The following is a 20,843-nucleotide window of genomic DNA, read 5'->3' as shown; positions in this document are numbered from 1 at the left end:
TATCATCCACGGTTTATAAATCCTCAACGATTTGTAACTCGGAAACAGTCATTTAATATTAAAGAAGTAATCAACGTTTCGTCCTTCTTTTGATAAACCAAAAAGCACTTAAAATGTCTATAAAATATATCTGAAGCCTGGCGATTTCATTTTGCATACATACTGTTTGCACAACTAGTTTTGGGTGAGAATTTGTATTTTAAAATGAAGATTACAGAAATGAATCTGAAATAGTACAGCAAGATGCTATATAAACCTTTGCAATATGAAACCAGTATCTTGAGTTGTAAAAGTCACTTATCAGTACATCAGCCAATAATAATAAGGGGAAAAATATCTTTTTTTCCTCATAGAATTTCAACAAACTTAACCCCGAAAATGATCCAAGTTTTTCCAAATTTTACGTCTGTGCCGCTGGATAACTCCTGGGCCTCTGGTTTTCGTTTGTAAAATGGTGGAAGTGGAAAACTATTTTAAATCCTCAGATAAAGTCCTTGGTAATCAGAGCATATGTCACCTGGATGCAAAGCACAAAGGCTGCTAATTAATCTTGAAATTAACAGCTAGTCCCTATTTAGGACGCAGTTAATTATGCCCATTTTTCATACTAAATAAACATTTGCAATCCAAGAAGGCACTACAAAAAAAGTAACAGAATTAAAACATGCCTACCCAGTGGGCTGGCTATTTGCACAAAGCCTATAAATAGTTACTTAACAGAGGGAACGGTTTAAGAAGAAAAAGCTTCAGTGCCCTCAGAGTCAGAATAGTCCTGGTGGTAGCAAAGATGGAAGACAAGATAATGAAGGGCCACAGTCCTCAGGCCACAGCCCCGTGCCCGCAGGAGCTGACGCTCAGGTGCAGGGGGTCAGGCAGGGGAGAGGAGACAACTGTGGACATCTGCCTGGAGAGCCTGGGCACGCAGGAATACAAGCTAAGCTGCACAGCATTTTCTCTTAAATTCACCTGGAATGACCTCCTGCCCTTCCCTGTCCTCCCCGCCCCCTTGCCTTCTCCCCCCCCCCTCCCCCTTTTCTAGAGTCCTGAAAGCTTTGAAAGGTGGAGAGGAAACAGAGTTGAAACATGCAATCAGTCCACCTTCATTAATCAGCTTGAGTCATAATAACGAAGACTATAGAGCAACATAGGAAAACGCATTCGATGTCATTTTAAGTGCACAAGGGCAAGATACAAGATGTATGATAAATAAAATATGTGTTGAGAAGGAGACTAACAGTGTGTGTGTGTGTGTGTGTGTGTGTGTGTGTGTAAAACAAAAAACACACACAAAAAACTAGTTCTTGTGTTTGGACCAAGAGCATTTTGGATCAGTTTCTCTGTTTCCCAAACTTTCTAGTAAAGTTATGTTGCCTTTATAACAATTTTCTTAAAAAGAAAAGCTAGAGGGCCTAAAATTTCCCCAGAGCACACACAGCGAGTCATGGGAAATGAGATGTGCAAGACATAAAACCGCCGAGAGGGAAATTCAGGTAACACCTTTCGGGGCGACCACCGAAGGGACCTGGGTGGGTCTCTTTTTACAAGGCAGGGCCCGTTCCCACACGCATCCAAGCTCCAAGAACCTTCTGCGCAGGGGAAGTCCTACGGCACTCCAGCCGCAGTCCTCTGTGACGGCCCGCCTTTCTCAACGCAAGGCGTGGGCAGGACGCCTGCACCTGTACACCCGGTGCGTGCCTCACGGACTGCAGGAGAGAAGACACGGGGGCGAGATGCCCACAGCTCCATGCAAGCCGCTCAGGAGACAATCTCCATGCACTTACCTACACGAATGAAGGAATGACGGCCAGAGACAGACATGTGTTTCCTGCTGGCAATCCCTACAGCTCCTAATTGGAACCCAGCAGCTCCAATGAGATGAAAACGCTATCATGATGGGAGAACGGACCCGAGAGAGAGACGGTCAGAACAAGAACATGGATGCTGTGAGGATTTTTGGGGGGTACGTGTGTAGGGTGCATATATGGACGTGAACACCACATGGTTTATAAAGTGTGCACAGCTGTCCACTGTAATGACATACTTTTCCACCATAATGAAAGACAGACAGACAGAAAATGCCTATGTTTCCATGAACTAAATCGCACACAGACTCGGGGACGCCTTCCCACTGCCTTCTGCCAGTCCACGGGCTCCCTGCGAGGCTTACCCTAAGGTCACGGGCAACTTCGCTTCCACCCCTCGGAGAGCCCCATCTGCGCGCTTCCTCCAAGGAAGGTCACAAATGTGACCTTTTCTCCCCACGCGCTGTCTCTGGGTCCAGCTGTAGGCATGGCAGGATCGTCAGAGGCCGGTTCCAGAAACGCTCTTTTCCCCCCGTTAACCGGCTCTGAGAGGTTCTTTTAGGGACTCGGGGACACGCCAATCGCGATAGCCGATAGTGGTTCCCCTTCGCACCCACTCCTCCGGCTCTCCTCTGCCAGGAAGCCTCCTTTCCAGGGACAAGCACTGTTTACCTTGGCTTTCAACCCGAGGGGCACTCCCTCCTTCCAGTGTGTTTCCCAGGCCTCTGTCTCCATTCAGTTATTTTATTGAAGATGGAGGGTAACTGTGCTATCGTCCAGCAGCAAGAACAGCTCGGGGTCCTCCCACCGCTGCCTTAAGGTGACCCAGGAAGCACAGGCTCTGGGATTCACTCATCTCTGACTTGGGCACCATCTGCCATCAAGTTAAATTCTCCTCCTGCTGATAAAGTCTTTGAGAGGGCAACGCTCCAAGGAGGAGAACATGACTTGCTTCCCAGGTCTGGGTGCTGGATTGTAAGTTTCCCACGCTCCTGAGGCCACATGGTAGTTTTAAGCCGTTACAGGACAATCAACAATGGACCCTCAAGAAATTACCTTGCTGAGAATCCTCCCTGGTCAGGGCATTATAAAGAAGGAGATCGCTACAGCCTCAACTTTACTGGGCCATCAGTTCCAGCCTACCCACCTCCCCTGCCCCAACACTTTTGCTAATGACAGTGGCAATGGATAAAAGGCTCTAAAGTAGGTGACTACAAAGCCACCAACCATGACAATAACATTAGGAACAGTTAGCATCACGTGTGAGATGAGCATCTCACATGTGGAAAAGATGAAGCTTTTTCAGCAGAGACATCAACACTAAACTTGCCCTAAGGAAGTGGGACGCTCTGGGCACATTCACTAGTGATGAGAGGGTATAGGTGCCCAAGCTTATTATCAGGATAACTGTGGCTCTGTAGGTTTTTTATCTTGGCCAAACCTCTCTCCTTTAGCAGCTGAAAATCTAGTGCCAAACGTATCATCCACAGGTTCTAGTTTGCTGTTGCAGCCGTAAGGGGCTAGTGTCTTACTGTCCTAATTTGTAAACCACCTTGAAGACCTTTGGAAAGTAAACAAACAAACAAAGAGTTCATGACTGCCGCTGAAGGAAAAACAACTCCGTGCTGCTCCATAACAAGTTGGGACTCCAGCCATGAGTCATCAAGAATTCCTCCGTCCCTGAAGTCATAGGGTTTGGAGTGAGTCCAAATGGGATTTTGCTTTTTTAAATTCCTTATATTGCATTCCTGTGGACTTCCTGTTCAAACCATTGTGTGAGGCACTTTTATTCTTCAGCCACCCGCTTCCACCCTTCTGTCGTGGGCTTAGGGTTTCCTTCCCCAAAGACATCCCTGAGGACTTTGGGAGATCACCTGGAGCAGAAAGTAAGTGGTGCCATTCATGGGCATGGCACTAAAAATTCAATACATGCTTGTTAAATTAAACTCCCTCCTGACCAGTCACCATACATGTGTAAGACCCAATCCTGGGTTTTCTGAAGGTATAAAACACTGTTTTATTATAACCAATCAGCCATACGGCCACGTGAAGCACGTCTGTACAGGAATTCATGATTGTTTATCCGTTGTTTACAAGCAGCTGATCACCATAGCATCTCGCCAGCACTAGATCCCTGGTGGCAGGAAGGTTATAAGCAGCCACCCACCCACCCACCCAACCCACGGAGGAAAATTCTTAGGAGCTGATGAAGGGTTGGTGAATGAAAGATGACACCTTTATGACAAACCGGCAAGAAGAAAAGCCCTCACAAATAAAATAAATACCTTTAACATAGTTGCCAAAATAAATACAGCTGAAACTAACCTGTCATGGCAAAATTGGAAGAATAAATTCTAAGACGGATCCGGGGTAGGGGCAGAAGAAGAGGACACGGCCCCGGTTAACCAGTTTTGAGCTTCCTTCTGCAAGGATGTGACTTCTCCCTGGGATTCTCTCCACAGGTATGTTGTGTGTTGCTCGTTTCAGTTTCCACGATGTGAACCCAACAGCTCCGACGGAAAAGTTTTTGTATAATATCTTGGATGACCTTGAGTCTAGATTTAGTCAACAAATGTGCATTGAATGCTTCCTGTCTGCCAAGCGCTAGAATAACACACAACCCTGGCACTCGGGTGATCACAATGAGGCAGGGGTTCAGCAATGTGAACTCTCACACAGTGTGAACAGTGCTATTTGTGGTCCCTGGGGGTGGCGGTAGGGGGTGGGATGGCATTATTTTTTCCTGGCCAGGGCAGGAAGGCTTCACACAGGAGCCAGCAGGGAATGGCGAGGTTTGAAGGGTGAGAACACATTGAGAAGGATGTTAAGGTAACTTTGGGAATCTGAAAGCCGACACCACCACACCCATTTTCCAGTTGCTGGCTTTGCCTCCCCCACCCCCACCCCCCGCCGCCCCTGTCCCCACACACACATCCCTTTGGTTGCAACAGAAATTAGACAGTATGTGTCGCATCTACCTCCTAATCTCTGAGTTCTCTCTCCATCTAAAACGGACTTGAAATAAAGTTGGAAAACCTAAACCTCAGGAGGATAGTCAGGGACTGAATTTAGGAGTCTAATTTCCCCTTACCCGTGGGCTTTTTGTAATAACATGCAAATTACTGAGGCTCTCGGGGAAGTTAAATGCTTCTTACACTGAGATTATTTTTTTTAGGTAAAGTTGGGATCATTATGCATATGAAATATAGCCCTTCTGAAGAAAAAGGTCACTGTTCGTCTTTACTGGCAGCCGGCCCCCGTTTTCTCTCTGCGCAGCTCCTAATGCCTTCTACTTTTCCATTCTCTCAAGAAATAGTATCGCCCAAGCATTTCCGACTCAAGGGCATATGCTTACATATTCACACACAGTTTAAAAAATATAATACGTGGACTATGTTCAGTGCCAAATGTGGCTGTAATTATATATTTCTTTTGGACATGTTTTAGGTTATTAAAGCATGTAAATACTTTATCTCCCTCAAGTTTTCCAGGACTCTATTGGCAGGGAAACCTTTTCCTTTTTTTCTTTCCAGAGCATCGAACACACTTTCCTGAACACACAAGTCCATAAACCTGCTTGCGGAGGGCTCACCTTTTCCCAGCATAGTCTTTGAAAAGAATTTAACCTCCTTCCAACAACAACTTCTGGCTTCTTTTCTCTTGCTTACTTCCCTACAGAGGTATTCCATTTCTCACCCTAAGTTTCTGTTTCTCCTTTTTGCTATCACATCTAAAATTCCTATGTAAGGCCAAAAACTATGTTTACTGATAACCTACTAGGGAAAAAAAAAATCATCCCACACTGCCTTCAGGGTGATAAAACTTTTTGTCCCAATCCCCCCAAAAAATAAAATCAATCCGTGATCTCACTGAACTCCACTTGCCTACATAGAGATCTCCCAATTAACGAGGCAGTTTAAAAGCCAGAGCACTTTAATTGGAATTGGTGTGTGTGTTTTTCCAAATGTATTAGGACAATGCACAATCTTTACTTATTGAGAAGTCATTTTCAGTTTGCTGATCTACAGAGTAGATAGTATACTTAATTTGCTCCTGGCATGCAAGTTGTTTTCGGCACAGCCCTAACACAATGCCAAGTATTCTTTATCTGTGCCGAGCCCTCAGCAGCAAGTGAACACAGGCACGCACACACTCGATGTCCAGAGGCACAAAGGTAGGGAACTACATCGTGAGAGGAGGAATTATCACAGCTTCCTGCCTCTCTAAGTCCTATCTGTAACTGCACCAGGGGCCCGCCGGCCGATGCTACAGATATGTTTTACCATCCTGCGCACACGTCTGCGGGCCAGCCAGTCCACCCCTCCTGGTAAGGATCCTTGTTTCCCGACGCCTTATCACTGTCTGACCCCAAGTATCGTATCCCACTGTGTCAGATGAACGTCACGTCCCCTCCAAACATCTCCGCAGAACTCTCCTGCCAGCTGTCAGCGCGGACACCATTACTGCAAGGGGTTCTCAAGGATTTGACGCTTGGCAGCAAACTCTTAATACCTGGGCTACAGATAGCTGGAGAGCCGCGGGCAGCCGTGCTGGGAAGCACGGGGAGGCCCGTGAAGAGACGGCTGGAAAGCAAGCCTTTCCAGTGGCTTCCAGGGCACCTGGGATTCAGCCCGCCCTGGGTTGTGGCAGGGATTCGCCAGGGAAGGAGGGTCAAAGCGCAGCCCAAGATGCGGGCCTGGGAGGAACCACAGGGACCTTCTAGCACTGTCTCCGAGGGCAGCAAACTGCACCCTCTGGCTGCTTCCAAGAGGGAAGAGTTGGCTCAGTCAGTCAGACTCTCATTACTGCCCGCCTGCCCGCCCGCACCGTTTGAAAGTTCTGAAGCTCACATGCAACCACCCCAGCAGGAAGGGAACCAAATAAAGACCTATTGATATACCAAAGGCGAGTCCGGCAAACCCATTTAGGCAAAAGCTCCGGTTGGTAAAAGAACACCCACCCCATCCACGGTTATGTCAATCGCCACCACTATTCGCTATCCGGAAATCTACCCTGGAAAAGAGAGGATAAGATCCGGAACAGGATTTCACTTCCGATATTATCTTTAGAAAAGAAAAGAAAGGAAGAGAGCACGCCACAGTGCTAGAAGTGTTTTCTGTCACACAATATACAACGTCTACCCTGTTACTAGCAAGTTTAGAGCAGTGGTCCGGATGTAAAAACAATTTAAAAAAAAATCTTTGGGAGAGTAAAAAAGCAAAATATCACAGAAGCCTAAGAAATTAAAGGAATTCACATGGCTAGGGAATGGCAGCGTAGGTAACTGAACTGGAAGTGAGAATCATGGAGGAGATCTACATAATAATTAGCTGCTGAGCTTTCTCCTGTCGCACACCCCCAAATGGAGCATTTAGCATGCAGCAGACTTGTTAGCGAGCAAATGCCCAACTGGAATTAACTAGCACCTCATTCTGCAAGGCTGCTCTTGGCAAAAATGGGATATCCACAAGGCAGAGCAATCTGATTGCTGGGGAGGCTGTGCTGGGCCTCCCAATCTGCAGAGTACCACAAATGACGTCACACGTCGGGGCCACAGGTCCACACCACCTCGCTGCGCGCCATGCCCTGCCACTGGGTAACAGGCGAAGGGAGAGTCAACTTTCTAGTCCCCAACAGACCACTTTCCAAGCTTCCCTGTTGGCCTGAACTTGAAACACGAGTGGAGATCTGCTATCCGACAGGCACGCCAAAGAGCTTCCTGGTCCCAGGGCTCCGTGACACAGGGAGGGTGTGACGCAGGGAAGGGACAAGGAGCTGGCCAGAGGGCAGCAGGTCCCTCTGCAGAGGCTATAATCATTTCGTCCTCCAACATGAGGCACCCAGGTGCTCCCCTGGGCCGGCCAGGGCCTCTCCTTCCACGCACTACTCCTGTTATGTTTCTTTAAATTCAGTCAGCTCCTTAAAGGAGACTCCCTGGCAAGTGAAAACAGCAGCAAAGGTAAAAGAATGCTGAGAATTTGGCTGCTGCCTGCAGTATTAGGAGAGACAGCAATTACTCAACTCTCCTAGTGTCAGAGGCAGAAATGAGCATGTGAATTTCAGCAAGTTTTGGCCTGTCTTTGCTCAAGCTTCTCCCTTTGCATATCTGTCACCCACCTACCTCACCGTCCTAATAATTAATGAAGTAAATGAGAAAAAATGGAGCAAGAGCGAAAGCAGCAGGCCGGCACAGAGAGGCATGCGTTCTACCTGGAGTCCAGATTAGGCCAGTTAATAAAGCTTAAAGATTGCCAGCACTTGAAAGATGCCCCTAACTTCCCGAGAGATAACGATGTTTTGCTGTCTCCACCCGCATCGGCTAACCCTAACCATGGGAGAACGCCTGATCATTTCCTCCAAGCCCTTCTGTCCATAGCATTAGGCCAAGAATCATGCAGACACCACCACCTTCTCCTTCCTTAGCTCTGCAAACACAAGGTAATATTTGACTCCTGCCCAGCACTCCTTTGTAATAAAAACTTAGGCCTTAGGACCAAGAAGGGCCTTAAGATACCTGGTTCAGTCCCCCTGCCTCCACGCAGGTAACCATTTAATGCCCTTTTGACAAATGAAGGCAAAGTCAAGTCAAGGGAAGTCCAGGAGGTTTTATTTCAGTTACTGAGCTACTAAGAAATGAAGGGGGGTCTGGGAGCCACGACTCCCCCCTCCTGCCCCTCCTGCTTTATCAAGCCATTCTCATGCACAAGAATGTTGTGATATGTACCTTTCTGGAGCAGCCTTAAATCCTTCTTGCAACAAGCTAGGATATGCACAAACCCACTTACTCTTTTGATTAAAATATAGAATTTATTTGCCCCTTCACTTTGTCATAGATAGTGGTGACGAATGTCCCTAAAAATTTGTCCACAACATGAGAACTCAATGGCTCTGAAATAGAAACAGCACACCCAATCTTCCTCTAACCATTTCATAATCTTTCCACGCTGGCTTTCAGAGATAAAACTGTCTGCAATCCATCCCTGTTCCTCCACTTCAGCATGTAAACGCCCATATCTTTTTTTAAAAGAAGGCAAAGCTCCAAACTATGGAAAGTGCAAAACAATAGAAAGGTTTTCAAGATCTGCCTCTGACAAGATGATGGGACGTTCTTCCTCTGCAGGTTACAAACACACCCTCCGAGGGGACGACAGAGCCCACCCATCCGTGTGGCTGACCCCTCCCACGTTCCCGGGCTGAAGTGGTCCTACTAGATATGCAAGGTCTTCTCAATACCCCAAGTCTAGTTCAGGTTACACTTCCTCCAGGTAGCTTTGCCTCATTTGGGCAGGTCTCGGGGCAACTTAAAAAAAAAAAAAAAGAGGCATCACAGCCCTGCCCTGTTGCGATGCCTTTCGTTTCATCACAGCTGTGAACCGTTTTTGCTTTGTGGCCTTTGGATGAGAAGCTAAATCAGTTACCTCTGGTAGACCAGGACTTTGCAGGCTCAGGTTTCACTCTGCCCTGCCAGAAATTCCTTTCTGTCTTAAATCTGAGATGTTTGTTTATGGTTTTTGTTTTGAAATGCTAACTAAGACAGGCACAGTCCCTACAGTATATCTTTTTTGTTTTTAACCTGCTGTAGCCATAGGGTGTTAAATACATAGCTAAAATTCCCACAGGAGACTCCTCAAACTATATTCTCAGAAACTTAAAAATGTAAAATGACAACACCTTTAAATAGAATTACCACCTAATGTTCATCAGACAAATGTTCCCAGCACATTTCCAATTAGGGTTTATTTTTCAATTTGACAAATATATACTTAAATGAAACCCTGAAATTTGAAAGTTTATCACATTTTGCTTGTAGGTTTCATGTTACTAAATACTAAAAAGATCACATGATCTCATTTATGGAATATAATGAACAACATAAACTGATGAGCAAAAATAGATCCAAAGACACCGAAGCATGGAACAGACTGTCAAACCCAGGGGCGGGGGGGTGGGGGAAGGGAGGGAGGGCTGTGTAAGTGATCAAACAAAAGACTTGCATGCATGCATATAAGCATAACCAATGGAAACAGACGGGGGGGGGGGGGGGGTGAGGGCCTGTGCTAGGGGGCAGAAAGCTGGCAGGGAGAGGTCAATGGGGGAAAAGGAGACATATGTAATACTTCCAACAATAAAGAATTTAAATGAAAAAAATAACTAAAAAATCAATTTCTACTGTGTGATAAGAAGGTTTGGTTGTCAAGAAGAAAATAAAAAAGTTATCAGCTATTGACCCCTAGGATTTTTATCTTCATCAATTTCTTTCTCCTTGTTCCATAAGGCCAACATAAAGATTTGCCTTGTGAGTTCTCCGACGCCATTTACTCCGAAGCCGGGCATGAAGGAAGAGAGAGAGTTCTGTCTTCCTCAAGTGGGACCAAACCTACATTAGGAACAGAGGCGCTGAGATATTTCCATTCTAGGTCTTCTTTTCTAGCCTTGCATTGTTGCACAAAGACTTCCCAGGAAAAGCACACTAAAAACCCACAGGGAGGCTGCAGTATCAGCCCACATGAAAGACGGATGGGATGCATGGGATCAAGAAGAGCAAGACTTGGACCCCGGGCCGGCCACGATCTCCTGGCTCACTCCCAAGCCTGCCTCGTGTCTGAGTCGGCCGGGCCTGCTGCTTCCTTCTGTACCCTCAGTCATCCCAACCTGGCCCTGGCGATACTCCCAGGATCCCCGGGATCTCCAGGGATGCCTGGAAACTCACAGAAAACGGTCTAATAGAAGTAAAAGTAATTCACTTTCACAAAACCATATGCCATCAATATTGAGATATGTCACCTTTTTAAAAATCTTCACTTGAAGGAGCTCTCTGGACGTTGAGGAGTCAAACCACAAAATCAAGCGAGTGTCCACATGATGCTAAAGGAACACCAGAGGGGCTGGGAGTTACAGTCGAGCGGGATCAGACGGATGAATGTTCCCTTGGTCCCGAAACCCTGGACTCAAGGCCCCCTGCTCTCAGTACTTCACAGACCCGTTCGCTCTGACAAACACCTGAGACCAAAATTTCTCTGGCCGAGTCCTCTGGCAAAGACTTAGTTCAGTGTGGAGGAGGTGTGTGTGTGTCCACGAAGTTGAATTTTAAAAAGCTTATATACATAGAGAAAGCTAACAAAGAAAAAAATGAGAAAGGATGGAAATGAGAATTAATATTCTTTTTACAATCTATTTGGTAGCAGGAATACTAGCCATTATATGGATATATATATATATATATATGTATATGTATATGTGTATATGTATGTAATATATATGTACACTCATTCTCACCAATCACTACGATACCTACTTGATAGAAACCCATTAAAATTCCATTTTCACAGGTGAGGAAATTGAAGCCCCAAACAACTAAGCAAGCTAGTTGCTCGTAAAGCAGTAACCAAGCAGAGATTTGAACGCAGGTTTACCTAACCCCAATGCCTATTTTCTATTTCCTAAAACATCGTGCACAGAAGGAGGGAGCAAAGGATACCCTCGGGCCTTGCTTGGTGCTACGCCCTCCACTAAATTCTTCCTCGTGGTCAGCGTCAGAGTTTGGGCCCCTCTCAGTCCTCCCGAGAGGCCAGCACTTCCGCATCTCAGAGCGTGGCAGTATCCATTTTGGACTATAACGAACTGCCTCAGCTAACCACCGTGAGACCATGGCCTCTGTGAAAGCCGGGCCCCTACCTTATTTATTGTGGTAAAAAGGGATTATCCTGAGAGCAGGTCTCGGATGCCACACTCTGTGCCCATGTACCAGCTAGCTTTTCGCTCCTTAAAGGGGACCAGCAGCATTGACACCACCTGGGAGTTCATTAACAGCGCAGGCTCTCAGACCTGACTCAGACCTTCTGAATCAGAACCCGCGTGGGTGATTTGTATGCACATTAACATTTCAGAAGCACCGGTTTCTCTCATTTCGTCCTCGCCACAAACACAGGTGGTACCTAGTACTATTAACAGGTAAGGACACTCAGGCTTAGAGAAGTGGTAGCACCACCATATAGCACAAAACCCAGACCCCATAGCAGCTGCTCAGTAAATACTTGTGAGTGGAAGGATGGTGAGGAAACAGGGAGGGCTAAGAGAACACAGAGGAACGGGCTGGTTAAAAGTCTGGCCTCTGCTTCTGCCTAGCTTGTACCCCCTGTGGCGACAGGTGGGAGTGGGGCCCCGTGCAAAACAAGCTGTTTCCTTAGCTCACGCCATGCCAAATGCAGTGGTAGCCATCCGTGTGGACGCCCCCGGGAGCTAGGGGCAAAACCCTCCAGAATAAAATGTGAAGGAAAACATACATTACAAGTTTAGGTGCCCCCCCCCCCTTTCCCAAATAAAATAATAGCCCACAGATAAATGGTTCTACATTTACAATTCCTACAACTTATTGAAGAAAATGACAGATCCCGCCTTCTTTATTTTGACCCAAAATATACGAACTTGGTAGAAACTAGGCAAAGTATAACAAACGGGCAACAGGAGGGAAAGGCGCAAATAACTTCAGAGGCCTTTGCATGAGCTTCTTAACTCAATGCACGTAGGGTGTTTCGGGGAGGAGGAGGAGGCACTTGAACTCAATAAGAGTTCACTCCCTTCCTAAGAACTCCAACTCCTTAACGACTGATGAGCAATTACTCAGGTAGATGAGGGTGAAGCCCAACAAGAAAATGAGTCCATATCAAGTTGTTTTACTTATATGAATAGCAGCTTCATAATTATTGTTTACCACCTGCCATTCATTCTTCTACGTGCTTCACAGGGAGGGATTTAGTCACTATTATTTAACCCACTACAGAAAAACTGAGATGCGCAGAAAGAAACGGGAGTGCAGATTTGACCCCAGAAACCAAATTTCTAATACAAGTATTTCACACTGGCAATTAATCAGGGCTGGGGGGAGGGAGGTCAAGACGTGAAAGCTGTTCATTTTGTCACAGGTGAAAAAGGGACCTTTTTTAAATTTTTTTTTTTTTCATGTGGGCCCAAAATGAACACTTGCTAGTGTTTACCTGGAAAGCTTTCTTAAATGTAAGTATATTCAACCCCTCCCTGTGTCCATAAGCCGGAGGAGGCCTTGTCTGAGCACAGAGGTTTTCCATGACTTGACCAGGCTAACCGGCCAGGACAAGCAGCCGAGAGTGGGTGAAGCTGGCAGATGCTGATCAAGGGACGCCTCTCAGTTCACTGCCCACACTCCTCTGCCTGGTGGAACAAGCCAGAACAAAGAGACTATCCCTCTCAAAAGGCAACTTGCCATTGTGAACCACGGCTAGTAAAGTGTGAAGAATGCAGCCCCATTCTTAGATGTTGGGAAACACTATTTTGTATTGCACAGGCTTCTAAGAATGGGGAGGGTCCCCTCCCCCACCCCAAAGAACTCCTCCTCGCACTGTTAAATTTAGTTCAAATTTGAATTCTCCTTTTCCGCTTTGCTACCAGAGCTTGAAAAGATCCTCCCAGATCCTGTGATTCCTAGAACAAATTTTGGCCACATCTTTCACTCGCCAACTAATCACATACAGACTCCCAGAATCACTTGTACTTGGCTCGAACTTACATTATTATGTAGACTTTTTAAAGGTCTTGCTGCCTAATTCTTTATCTTGATTAAGAGTGTCAAGAGTGGGGAACGCATCGGAGAGGTCCCCAGGCTCTCCGGTTGCTCCCCAGCCCCGGCAGAGGGCCTCGTACAGAGTAGATGATCAATGAATGAGTGGCTGCTTTCCATGCAAAGACAAGTCAGACCTTTGAAAATTCAATTTTGGAAAATTCAGTCTCTGAGAAGGAAGGCTTTTAGTTATGCATGCATGCTTGATTAGTCCACTGTTTCTTCCCCAAATAATTAATGGAGCTTTATTAGGGCTCCTCCAAAATCCTGATGCTGCGTGTGCTGTATGGAACACAGCGTCACAGGAACCTGCTTCCCCATGTTTACCTTCCCCTCACTTTACCACATCCCACCTGATGGTATGTACACGCCAAGGAGGACTGCCATCTCTCATGTCAGTGCCATAGCCTGAAAGACGTTAAACACACCCACATTTTTCAGGAATTTCACAATTAATGTCTGGAATGTGTTTTGGATTATTCTTCAAAGGATGACATAGTTGCCCTAAGATGAGTTCAATTATTTTTCCCTTCTCCCATTTGTCATTCTTTAGTCCTCCCACTCCATTATCTTTTCAGGGTCATCTGTTTTATCTATTTCCCCCAACTTCATAATGCCTGTCCCCTGGGGTCCCCCCCTCAAGCTATCCCCTGGTTCATGCAGATCACGGCATGTTCATCAATCCCCACAAAACACAGACACCTGCACCAAATCACGAAACACGGCCTACACCTGGGTATCATGCCCATCGTTAAGATTTGTTCAAAACAATTTTCTTCCTAAATTAACCTGTCCGTTTGCAACTGCACTGCCAACATATTGCTTATAGACCCTTGTAGACCGCCCTGGTCACTGTTACATATGTGTTAACGGCTGCAAATGTCTCTAGACTTGCTTGGTGTTGCCTTTCTGGTCCTGTGCAATTCCTTTGCCAAGTGTTTTTATGTGACCAGACTCCTCAATGCCAGTGAGGAGGACTTTGCAAAGCTTGATAGTCCAAGTGAAGGTCAGAAAGTCCTGTCACTTGTATATGTGCAGTGAATAGTCTCTCTGTGTGTTTTGTCAATATTTACTTTGGGGAGGAACTAATTATTTCCTTGTTTACTTGCATTAGTTTCTCTTCCCATACCCTATGAATGCATTTTTATAGGCCCTCTGCTTGCCTCTCTCGCAGGCATGGCGAAGCTCATGCTAACTGAAGACTTGGGAGGGAGAAAATGAAACACATTATGGCAACAGTATCAGAAAACCAGTCTGTTCTGTGCTGTAGGTACCCAGAACATAGCCTTGATTCTTGTACTCGCTGCCCTCTGAAAAGTGGGAGAGAACATTTACAGTACCTGGGGGAATAAAAGAAGGCGGTTTTCAGACAGTCGTGGTGAAAATACCGAAGTCCCATAAAGAGGACAGAACCACAGGACAGAAAGTTGGTGCTCAACTGCGATCACCTGGATCTAACACAGCCAAGGTCTCAGGGTAAAGCCACTCAACAAGCTTCCGCGCCACTACGTCCACACACCGTCCAACGCAAGCCATCATCTGCCCTTTATTACTTAGAGAGGGAAGACTCCTTGGCACCTCTCCCCAGCCCTTACCAAAGCATAAGCACTATTCGACATTGAGAAAAAAAAAAGGTCCTCACCCCCTTATCTCAACACATAATCCTCACTGTCCAGTCAGAACATTCTTCCTAGAAAATCCCACTTCAGTCGCTTCTCAACACTCTGTCTCGGATCTCCCGAGGAGGTCCCCCGTCCAGTCTTCTTGCTCCAGAGTTCAGAATGCAAACCTGTTTCTCTGGCTTCCCGGCGATTTACCTGGAGGCAGGTAGCCCAGCCAAGAAACAGGCCACTTCGGATGTTGCCAAGGGCACAGGAAGACTCACCAAATGGCTGGAAACGGGAGAGAGAGTCGGGTCTTCCCCAAGGCTAGCACTCGCTTTTTTTATTTAATATATATTTTTGTAGATTTCAGAGAGTGTAATAATCCCTTTTCCACATCCCGCGTGGTCCAGGGTTCCGGTTCAGGGTTCGAGTTCTGGAGAAGGGCCGCACACAAATGAAAGGAGACTTGAAGAAATTCAATTTGGCGAAATGGGGGGCCAGGCGGTAGTCCAACTCTAGGGGAGAACTGCTGCTCTGGCCCTGCCATCCCTTTTATTGAGGTTTTGGGGAAAAACATCTTAGGCAAGATAAACAGAAATTTACATGTAGCCCTTAGGCAGGAAATAACAGAAACTTACATGGGACAAAGGTGGAGGCTGCTTCAGCTAACGAGGTCTCAACTAAAGGGTGAGTGGTTAGAGCAATTAAGGTTGTTGACCAGCCTTCCTGGCTTCCTGTCAACATCTCTCTTTTAGTGAAACTGATTGGTTTCGGGCAAGAGAGGAAGGGAGAGGGAGAGAAAAAAAATATCAATGATGAGAGAATCATTGATTGGCTACCTCCTGCACCCCCCCACCCCCCTACTGGGGTCGAGCCCGCAACCTGGGCATGTGCCCTTAACTGGAACAGAACTCGGGACCCTTCAGTCTGCGGGCCAATGCTCTATCCACTGAGCCAAACCAGCTGGGGCAGCACTCACTTTTTAGACTGAGAGAAAGCAGAGAAAACCAGAGGTGTCTGGTCCTAGGCTCAATTTTTAAAATGCAATTATTCTAAAACTTTTTTTATTAATAATTTAATGAGGATACACTTAATAGCAATCTAAATTATGCCCCCGTAAATTCGAGTGTCCATATCATGTGAGCCACCGGACCCAACTCTTCACATTGTTTAACCTTTCGGAAAATATTTTTTCTTCAGCATTCTTTTTGTAGAGAGGACTGTTCATTTACCCAATGCACGCTTACGGAGAGCCTGCGATGGCCCAGTGTGCCTTAAAAGCCTAAGGCACTGAGCCACAAGTGGGACAGGGTCCATTTCTGCACTGCTTGATCTAACTCACTCCGTGAGCTGCAGCTAACAATATGATCCCGCACACACAAAACCAGTATGGGAAGTAACACAAAAATTACTGCAAGTTGGCAAACAGAGCAGTGTAATTTATATTGAAATTATGTCACCAGAGCAGGTAGGTTAGTTATGATAATATTTCTATACCATGCAATATGTTTTCTCAGTGGAGCCAATTAAATAAGTTTTTCAAGAGTTTTCATTAACAGATACAACCAGTAGGGGTCATTTTAGTGCAAAAATTGCAGCAAAAGAGACTTCAACATGAATAAAATGTATCAATTCCTACTCATGTTAGTTATGATCATCGTGTTTCAGGGCATGACTCTCTGAACAAAAATGGAAACTGAGGGAAACACTGGCCATTGAGAAGTTTCTTGCAAAGTAACAGAAAAACAAGAGAAAGTCAGCACCTTCTAAATAATTACTGATGTGTAAAAACTCCTCTTAATTATAAAAAAAAAGAAAAAAAGGTTACTTGCTTAAGCTGTTTTCCATAAATCTTGTAAGTAAAGTGAAAATACTGGAAATGGTAGATACACTTTTGAAAATATCTGTTTAAATCCAACCATGTATCGTGCCAGGTAACACTGTCCTTCTAACTTTGAATTCATGGGTTCAGAATGTAACTTGACTGCTGCTTTTTAGAATTCTAAAAAATAAAATAAAATAAAGTGCCCTGGGCACACCATTTTGGTAGCTGAAAACAGGCCTGCGAAAAGAAAAGTGATGCTAGGGAACATGAATTCAAATATAATCACGGCAGCAACGATTTTAAAGGCTAACACCACGTGCATGGGGTGTTCCCAGAAGAAAGGAAGCTATGAGGGGTTCGCATCATTTCAGAGGAATGAAAGGCTCACCAACCAACTGCCAAAGTAACTATACGCTGTGACGCGGTTGCTATTGTTGCCAAAACACTTGATGACTGCCCCCTAGGCTCCGCATCGCCTCCACCAGAAATACATCATGAAGAAACAACACGAGGGTGAGAATCTTCAGAACCCCTCAAGTCCTCCTCAGAGCACAGCCCTTCCCACTGCCTTGAACCCCGGTTCGCGTTGCCTGTTCTTTTCAGATTTATGAGGGGCTGGCTTCAGGCAATGGTACCCTCCGAGTGGCAGGGTTCAAAGATGCATCTTTCAGTCCAAGTCACAGAGGATGACCCGAGTCAAACACATAAAACTGTACCAGAAGTTAATCTCCTGGCGGTTTTTCCCTGATGAGAGGCATAAAAAAAACAAAATGGGACTTAACACCAGGTGAGAGGCGTTTGCATTTCAGGCAAATGAACTCATCTAACCCAGTGTCTTCAGGGGGCCGTACCCGGTCCTTCTGAGCAGTGTTCCCTCCACTCACTGCCCACTAAGCTTCCAAACCAGAGAGACCTCCCAGATGGTCCTGTCCAAAATCTAAAAACAGCGCGTATAAGTGAATATGCACATCTGTGTATTTAAAGGAAACCGCAGAATGGAAGCCTTTGACTACACCCATCAAATCCCTAAGGTTGCTACCCTCTTTCTAGTACCCAACACAACCAACACATCCATTGCCGTACCTAAGGATGCTTCAGAAAAAAACCCTTCTTCCTTCCCTGTTTTCCTAGGTGCTGGCTGTGAGCAGTAAGGAAGGGAGGCGGGGGGGGGGGGGGGGGGGGGGTAAGAGGGCCCCTGTCCCTCCCCCTCGCCTTGCTGCTCCTCTGCTCAGACACTAGGATGCCCCAGAACAGCATCATCACCCCAACGTCAGCCCGAGCAGCGATCCCACTTTGCAACTGGTGCTCACGAGTCCTGCCCATGAGCCAAATAAAAAGAACTCCCTGCCTCTTGTCTAGACCCCAGAGCAGACCAGGCACCCCGAGGCCGAGGCAGGCGGGCCGAGTTTCAGGCCCACACCCTCCTACAGCGGTTCTCTCGGGGGAAGGGGAGGCTCCGTGAAATCTCATCGCTTTCGCCCTCCACCAGCCTCCCCTCCACACCCCGCGCACAGCGCTCGGTGGAGAACAATCCTCGCTGTCAAACAAAAAGGAAACCGGCAGCGCGAGAGGAAACACGCAGATACCTGATCTCGAACAGCAGCCACGAACAGGAACAACTTTTCACTCCCAGATGCGAGCCCCCCCCCCCCCCCCCCCATCATCCAGCAGAGAAAAAGCCTTCGGCCGTTTTCAATAGGCAAATAAATAAATGAGTAACCACCGTACGTAACTTCCCCGGGGCTGACAGACGCCTGGGCTGAAGCTGATTTATATGCGGAGGAGGAGGACGGGGGTGAAGGCAGAGCGCCAAGGGAAAAATAACGAGAGAGTCCCGGGGAGTGAGAGGGAGACACGTCTCCTCCGCGCCCAGCGTTCGCGGCGGGCGTGCGGCGCCCGGCTCCACGCTGCGCTCCCGTGGGGCGGGCGACGGGGCTCGGCGTCCCCGAGGGGCTCGCGACGGCCTCCGCATGCAGTGCCCCTGCCCGCGGCACCCCCACCTCGGGGCGCACGGCCGGACCTCCACACGCAGCCCAAGCCCGAACGGCCACACGCGTGCGAGTCTGGACACGGCCGGAGGGAGACCCCCTCCACACACACACACACACACACACACACACACTCCCCTGCCTCCACCCACGAAATCCAACCTCGCCGCGGCAGGCCAAGCGCGGGGGGTGGGGTGGGGGGAGCAGCGAGCGGGAACGGAGGGGCGCGGGGCTCCCTCCCGGGCGCGGGGGCCGCCCCTTCTCCCGCGGAGTCCTCTCCCCGGAGAAAGTCTCGGCCAAACTTTGTTCTGCGCCGAGGGGACGGCGCGGGCCAGGTGGGAGAGGGCCGCGGCGCAGGGCCCTTACCTTCACAGACGCCCACTTCGTACTCGGTGATGGAGTCGCCATTGAGCGGGGGGCGGATGACACAGCGCAGCCCCCGGTCGCAGGCTCCGTGGAGCCCGTAGGCGCCGCCGCAGCTCTCGTTCCGCTGGCGGGCGCACATGTAGCAGCAGCCGCAGACGCCCTGCACGATGCTCCCCGGGCAGTTCCTGGGCTCCTCGCACTTGGAGTCGTCGCAGGGCAGGCAGACCAGCGCGCGGGTGCCGGAGCGCGCCAGCAGCAGCAGCGGCCCCAGCAGCCAGACCAGGAGGTGCCCGCAGCCGGCCAGCCCCCTGCCCCCCGCCACCAAGTACATCCTCCTGCGCCGCCGCCGCCTACTCCTCGCAGCCGGGCCGGGAGCGGGGCGGGCGCCCTCCCCTGCGTGGGGCACACGCGCCGCCGCCGCAGCACCCGCAGCCCGCGGTCCTCGCCGCCGCCGCCGCCCCCCTCGGGGTCTCCGGGGCGCGCCTCCTCTCGCGGGGCGAGGCCCCCGCCTCCCGTGCGGGCCGCGCCGACCCCGAGCCCACTAGCGTTGGCGCCAGCGGTGGCTTCCCCTCCTCCTCCTCCCGGGAGGGAGGGGAAAAAAAAAAGAAAAAAAAGTTTCCTCTCGGCAGCTCCGGTTCAACCCAAACTTCTGGCGGCGGCGGCGGCGGCTGCGCTCAGCTCCAGCCCGGGCTGGCGGCGCCTCCTCCTCCTTCTCCTCCTCCGCGTCGGCCGGCCCCGCGGCGCTAGCGGCGGCGACGGCGCAGCCCCCGGGCGGGTCCCCGCCTCCCGAGCCACCGAGCGGGCGCGGAGCGGCAGCGGAAGGTTCGCGGTGTTCGCTGCGCGCGCCCCGCTCCACTCACTCCTGCGCCGCTGCTCCGGGCGCTTGTTTATGGCTGGAGCCTCCGCCGCTCGGGCTGCGCCCTCCCCCATCCTACCTCATCCCAGGCCTCGCCCCCCCCGCGCCGCGCGCCGCTCATTGGCTGCCCCCGCCACCCTCCCGGCCGGCCGGCCCCCTCCCCCTCCTCCCGCCTCCCTCCCCGGCGGCCGGGCCCTTCCTCCCTCGCACGCCTCCTTCTCCTCCCCCTCCTCCTCTTCCTCCCCCTCCTCCTCTTCCAGGAGCCCGAGTACCGAGCCGGCCTGGAGGCCGAGCCTTTGCGCGCCTGTTTCCGCGGGCGCTGCGGCTCGGGGTTCGGGGCGCTCCGGCCGAGCAGCGAGAGGCGCGCGTCCCGAGCGCCCGCCCGCCCGCAGCGTGGCCTTCCTGGGAGCCCCGAGGGCGAGACCTCCGGGGCCAGTTTTGAGTTCGGAGAGCGACGAGGGGGTCCCCACCATCTCGGGGCCGAGGGGATTGTTGGCAGCCTGGGTTGGGGCGCCGTCCGGATCGAACCCCGGGAAAGGGAAGGAAATGCATGGAAGCCTTCGTAAAGTGGATGCGAATCCATCTTTCACTCGGAGCTGGGAAGAGACTTTTGTGAAAGATATTATGTAATGGAGTCTCGGGAAGCTCGGGGCGCCTCCAGCTACGCTGCTGGTGAATTAATTAAGTGCTTTGAACCGGTCTGGGTAAATACCCCGCGGGGGAGGGGGGTCTGCCGGGGGCTGCGGTCGCTTGGCTTGAATTGTAGCTGTCCACCTTCTGCGTGTTTGGTCTCTCCGCTCTGTGCCCAG

General features: G+C 49.2%; 1 protein-coding gene across 3 annotated transcripts in view; it reads right to left on the bottom strand.

Annotated features, from left to right (window-relative positions):
• CRIM1 (cysteine rich transmembrane BMP regulator 1) overlaps positions 1 to 20,052 on the bottom strand; it is a 175,937-nt gene extending 155,885 nt beyond the window's left edge. For 2 of the 3 annotated variants that reach the window (XM_079792688.1, XM_079792689.1), the window contains exon 1: positions 19,179 to 20,051. In XM_079792688.1, coding sequence (XP_079648814.1) covers positions 19,179 to 19,509 — 331 coding nt within the window. In that variant the 5' untranslated portion in view covers positions 19,510 to 20,051. Of the gene's footprint in view, positions 1 to 19,178 lie in introns of all 3 variants that reach the window. The other variant, XM_079792690.1, reaches the window with a different exon arrangement.
• Between the last annotated feature and the right edge of the window lie 791 nt (positions 20,053 to 20,843).

The sequence above is a fragment of the Cnephaeus nilssonii genome (assembly GCF_951640355.1).
Source record: "Cnephaeus nilssonii genome assembly, chromosome: 15".
Classification (NCBI taxonomy): domain Eukaryota; kingdom Metazoa; phylum Chordata; class Mammalia; order Chiroptera; family Vespertilionidae; genus Cnephaeus; species Cnephaeus nilssonii.
Note: the sequence above shows the minus strand (reverse complement) of the source record. Positions and strands in the feature narration are given on the sequence as shown.